Source organism: Gavialis gangeticus, unplaced genomic scaffold (assembly GCF_001723915.1).
Source record: "Gavialis gangeticus isolate Ggan-Ray unplaced genomic scaffold, GavGan_comp1, whole genome shotgun sequence".
Lineage (NCBI taxonomy): Eukaryota > Metazoa > Chordata > Crocodylia > Gavialidae > Gavialis > Gavialis gangeticus.
This window is the reverse complement of record NW_017729032.1, coordinates 157352768-157358820: the sequence shown is the minus strand read 5'-3', so window position 1 is coordinate 157358820 and position 6053 is coordinate 157352768. Positions and strand designations below refer to the sequence as shown.

Here is a 6053-nt window from a genome sequence, read left to right as displayed (position 1 = left end):
CAAAAGGAGTATGCATACCCCCTGTTGAAAACCCCTACTCTAGACTTTGATGGAAATCTTACATATATATCCGAAGGCCAAATTTTGATCCGTTTTGAGTATAATTATTGCTAAGTAAGAACAAAGGTTAATTTGATGAAAGACTGCGAAGTTACTGCATTGGTTTAAAAAAAATACACACAAAAATAAACCTTCTACATAATCCATGCTATCACAGGTAGAATTCATGTGATGAGGTAGGCTGTTGCCTTTGAAGGCACATGCGTCTGACCTAGTTAGTCTCTAAGGTGCCACCCTGTCCTACCTGACAGTAAACTGACAATACACCCTGCCTGACAGTAAACTTACTGAGGGATAAAGGCATGGGAGTGCTTATTTATATATTACTTTTATCACCATAGCTATTTGTACCTTGTGGAAGCTACAGTGTGGCATTTTATATCAACGAAAGGGTTAATTACCACAGAGTAGCTTCCTTTTGCCGTGGGGCAAGAAAGTGCACAGAGGAGCTAATGAAAACCTTTTCTCAACGATCTTCCTGCTTTGGACCCCTTAAAGTCCCCAGGATTCTGCTACTGAGCTGTTGTACAGCTGACTTCTAGGGCCTTCTTAAATTGACTGTCGTTAGACTAGCGTTAAAGTGTCTGGAAGTAACTGCGATGTTATCAGATGCTTGAATACCATGGTGATACGTGATTGATAGATGTGAGAGTGTATAAATGCCTCCTAAAGTAAGCTGAAAGAGGAAAGAATGGGAAACATATTTATGGCCTTTGTCCTTTGTGTAGACACTATTTTCCTTCGCCTATAGCTAGCTCACCCTATAGACTAAAAAAATAAAAGTATGGGATAATATTATGCAGCAGTGATTTAAGAAAGGGAAAGAGAAATTCTTCTATACACCATTCTTCACGTATAGGCGGGTAGAATTCTCCATGCACCTGCGTAAAATTTTGAAGTTAGGAGTTGTTCCCCTGTAGCTCTGAAAGATGGAAGGAGTTAGCTCCTATCCTTCCTTTTGGGGTTGTACCTTGTGCTATAACAAAATGGCATAACGTAAATTTCATTCTTTAACATATTGTTTCAAGAAACCTCTTCCTACATACACCAGAGAAAACGTGTAGTGGGGGAAAGATTTTTTTTTTTTTGTGCAAGCTGTCTTCTTGTGCAAGAGCCTGAGCTTTTTATGAGTTTAAAGAAGCTATTTTTATGTTGTCTGTGAAATTTTACCATTATCCTGTAGAAGAATGGACTAATTGGTTTTATAAAACTTGGTGACAGCTCCTTCACCCACCCTTAACCACCTGTTCTGTCCATTGGGAGGCATTTTCTTGTTGTAACATAGATTTTAAAAGCAGAAGCTTATCCTCTTGGAGCTGTCATTTCCCTTCTTAACTCAGATCAGAAGATAAAGAGATAATTGCCACCTGTCTGTTCTTATACCATCCTTATTTTACTGCCATTAAAGCTAGTTACGCTAGAAACTATGGTAGATTCATGAATAGACTGGCAGAGACAGCATGTTGTTAATATTGGTCTGAGCTCATTTTGCAGAAGTATTGTGAAAAGGATTTACATGTAGAACGTGATTCGAAACACACATTTATGGGGAAATTATGAAACCTTGATGTTAAAGTTAACTTCCTAAATCCACATGTAGGCATCTAAAACATTCCTAGATATTCAAAGATGCTAAGTATTTGCAAATTTCAGTAAAGTCAGTGGTATTTAGAGATTCAGCAGTTGGAAAAAGCAGGAGAAACTTGCATAGTTACTTCTGCTTTCTAATTTTTTATTCTTAGATTTTTTTTTCCTTCTCTTAAAACATTTGTCTTTATTTTCAGTGAATAAGTATTAGTTTATATATATACAGCACCTTTCATGTTGGCTACTTACAACTAAAAACAAAAAACAATGTAATAACGTTGTGTTCAAGTCAAAGATTTCAGGGCCCTTTGGCACATATTCCCTTCATGGCAGCATGGGATCTGTTCCCCAATCCCAATATGTGCGTGGTAGGGTGTGCAACTTTGGGATCAAGGATCGGATACCAACTGCACCGTTTCTTCTTGCTGGTACAAGGGAAGCCCAGGATCGGCATTATTGCTGGGCTTGCCTTGCACTGGCTAGTAGAGAGCCAGATGCCTGGTGCTTTCCCTGGGCTGAAACTGGCAATCAGCTGGTTGTTGGTGTCAGCCCCCAGTGGAGTGCGTTTAAGACTCTGGGGTGGTTTTGGGGCTGAAATTGTCAATCAGCTAATTGTGGGTCCCAGCCCTGGGATGACACTGGGGCTGCTTCCAGATCCCTATCATGCAGTCAACATCAGGCTACATGGCGGGGGGGACCCTGCCACAGATTCAGTGTAAGACACGATGGAAACCAGCCACAAAATTTCCACACTTTGTGGAATAACTTTGTGCCATATTTTATGTTTTATCATGCCATAACTTGCCTGAATGTCTGGCCGAGTTACTGTTTTAAGACGTAATTAACTGGTTAATCACATCTTAAGTGTAACATCTGCCAGAGATCAAAGTGAATCAAGCAATCTGATTTAGCTCTAGTATTCTGGTTATTTCAAACTTCCATAATGCTAGCATGAATGACAACTTCTAGCATTGCAAAAATACTTTGCATTCTCTTACTGTTTTTCCTGAGGAACAGGCCCAAGAAAAAACAAGGTTTTGTTGGTGCTTTGGTAAGAAGAATGTGCATTAGTGATAGTTAAACCCTTTGTGGGGACAATTTATCTGATGTAGTTAGGGCTAGATTGAGTTTGCCCCCATGTTGGGGGCAAATTCAGTGAAAGCTATTCATGGCTGTTCTTGATAGAAATTTTCTGAAGGTTAAGTCAGCTAGATATGAGGAGTTTCATTCTTTGGTAAATCTGTGTATGTAATCTTTAGTGGCTTATCTTCCTTGAATTGATTTAATCATATGGTTAGAAATGAAATGCTCACAGATTCAGAATTGCATTTTAATATTGTTTAATTATTTTATTTTTTTTTAGGAGGCAGCATTCAGAAAGGTTGTACAAGCAACTATGGTGAGAGATCGTCAGCACGGTCCAGTTGTAGAACTCAACAGAATACAGGTAACTTGGCTAAAGTTTTCAGCGTAATGTGTGCCTACAGACCCCAGGGCTCCAAATTCTTTGTCAGTGGTTCTCAACCCTTTTTTTGGACTTGAGAGATGATGCCTCCAACTCAGTTCAGTTTCAAAAACTATATATTGCAGTGCTTACATCCTGGCAGAGGGGTCGGGTTGTGGGAGTGGGGAATTGGCTAGACAGGGATAAACTTGAACCTCTTATCTTCTCACACCTTGCTTATCTCCTCACACCTTCAGAAGATCTAGTGGTACTCCAGGCTGCCACAGCACCTTGTTTGAGAATCACTGCTCTAAGTCCTGCAATTTCTTACTTTGTATATCCCTATTCTCTACAGTCTTAGGGGTGAATTCATACCAAAAAGCTAGCCCACCAAAAACATAAGGCAGAATTACATGTTGCAGATTGGTGCACTTCTCTCTTAATATTTTAAATCACTTTGTAGTTGATTTTGAGACAGTACCTCTGGAAACAAAAACTAACAGTTTGGGTTGTAACTGGCAAAAGGTTTGACAAAAAACATAAACAGACCCAAGGAGTTAAGACATTGTAACTCGCATAAAATATTATTTATATACGTTATATATCATCACATGAGTTTATCCTGATTTTGCTTACGTGACTGACAACATTCTAAAATGCCCCAAGTATAGTTAAGGATCAGGATGTTAAACTCTTGATCTTTGTTGCATATCACATGGGGTCACGTTGACAGTGGTAGTGGTTACTATGAGAGGATTTTTTGATGCTGAAGAATGTAAAGTAAAGCCTTAGGCCAGACGTGCCTTTTCCACAAGCATTTCTGGATCATTGAACAGCACGGCATGGCTTAACTTAAACTTGTGTATCAATTTTGCTTTTTCTGTTTCCAGTATTTATGGTACTTGGGATAGTAAAAAGGAAGTTTCACTTTTGAAAAATTCTGACTTCTAATTAACTCAAATAGATCCTATTTTGACTGGATTCCATGGTCTGTTCTTTCCGCATAGCAAGAAGCCCTCTGTAGATACTTAAGAGGTTTCTTGACAATGCAATATATGAAAATATTGTAGTTTGAATTTGTTTGTGAAGTTTAAGGTAAAAGTGTACCTGCCACTTTTTTTTTTTTTTCCTCCCTACTTTTTCCTTCTCAACTCAAATTACCATTTTAACAGTCATTGCCAATATATCTATAACTCCAATGAGGTAACTACCTCTCTTCTTTTAAGTGGATTAGTAAAGGATTCTCTGAACTGTGATACTGAAATCTGGTTCAGAACCAAATGGGTAGTAGTAGCAAAGTGCCATTTTCCTAGTAGTGGTAGTACAGGGTGTCACAGATTCATAGGCTTGAACAAATGGGACAGTTGCCATCCCATAGCTGAATTACTGTATTGACCTGAATCCAAGATTACTTTGAATTTAAGATGACGATCCAATAATTAGATTCTATACATGGAAAATTATAATTTGCTATAATATTTATTATTATTTTCTATGTATAAATCTAATTATTGGGCAGGTGCGTGAAATTTGTGTTTCCCACCCCACTGGTGCAGTATGGAAAGCAGCAGCAGGGGGTGAGGCTACTTGTTCTCTTGTGCCAGCTGTAGGTAGTGTAAGGCTTATGACTCCAACCCAGGGATCTCCACCCTACTGGCAGTGACAGGATGGAGCCTGGACTAGGTCGCCTGGTGTGCCTATGGTGTTATATTTTCTCACCAGCCACAACTTTGATGGTAAATTATGGGAGGCAGTTCCCCATGTTACCTTCCAGTCTCTTCCCCTTTTCACTTTGTAGGGCTCCAAACTTCCCCTTTACCCCACCCTAACCACATCTGGACTCCCATGGGGAGAGGTCTTATCTGAAGTCTCTGATGATTCTAATAGCTTGTGTTTCTACATCCACCATGCAGCAGCCACCTTCTTGGCTGGCCTTGGCCTGATTAGGGCCTGGTTCCTGTTAAGCTTCGGCTGTTTATTAAGCAGTACAACTTTTGAAAAACTCAGTCCTGAGCCCAGAGGCTTTGAAATCAAACAAATAGGCCATAGGGAGTGGCAGGTGCCAGCTGGCCACAGCAGCATTAACTCCAATTTTTTTTCCCCCATCGGGGCTCTTCCAAATCAGGTGTTATACTGCCCTGAGCACATATGGTGGTATTTGGGGGCTGTTCGGACTTGGCACTTGACCCTATGCTTGGTCCGCCTCCACCCAGGGTCTCTCTGACATGTGCCCCTGATGTCTCCAAGTCATTGGCAGTTACCAGGTTCCCAATCAGCTTCCATCCCAGGTCCTGCCTGAAGTGGTGCTCCTTTGAGCACTTTGCTGCTTCGGCTGGGCAAACTGCTCAGCTGCAGCCTCTTGGCTGTCTTTTGCCAGGAGGCACTTCAGCCTGTTGCTCCAGCTGCCCACTGCTGCTGTGCCCCTCTCTGGGGCTGGAAGTACTTTCCAGCTGGCTTTATCCACCAGTCTGGAGCTTCAAGCAGCTCCAGAAGTGCCATGGTATTCTGGCCACACCCCTCCTGGAGTTGCTGCATGCCGAGGTAAGCTCAGGGTGCTGGCTGTCCCATTTTTTTTTCTTTCTCTGGCATCCCCCTGGTGAAAGTTATATTAAAAAATAAAAACTTTGGTTTCCAGGTGCTGGATTTCATGATGCCTTTTTCTGCTCAAAGAAATTTCTAATAGTAAAGAGCCTTTTATTTTTCATATAGGTACTTGTGGGTTATAATTGTCACCTATTAAGTGTTTTGGATAAGCTTGGAGTTAATTGAAGCTAGGATAAGTTTAAAATGTAGTAGGTACAGAATCCATTAACTTAGTGCTCCTCCTCCAGCCTCATGGAAAATTAAATGCTATACAGGGAATATAATCAGCAAAGGAACAAAGTAAGCTTAAACACATATCAGTCTTTGCCACACACTCTGATTTTGTCTTTTACTGACGACTGTGGTGGGTCCAGCACTG

General features: G+C 40.7%; 1 protein-coding gene across 3 annotated transcripts in view; it reads left to right on the top strand.

Moving 5' to 3' along the window:
• Positions 1-6053, top strand: part of HERC2 (HECT and RLD domain containing E3 ubiquitin protein ligase 2) — a 217422-nt gene that overhangs the window by 196696 nt on the left and 14673 nt on the right. For all 3 annotated transcript variants that reach the window (XM_019524227.1, XM_019524228.1, XM_019524226.1), the window contains one exon: positions 3011-3094. In XM_019524227.1, the coding sequence (XP_019379772.1) occupies positions 3011-3094 (84 nt within the window). The remainder of the gene's footprint in view (positions 1-3010; positions 3095-6053) is intronic.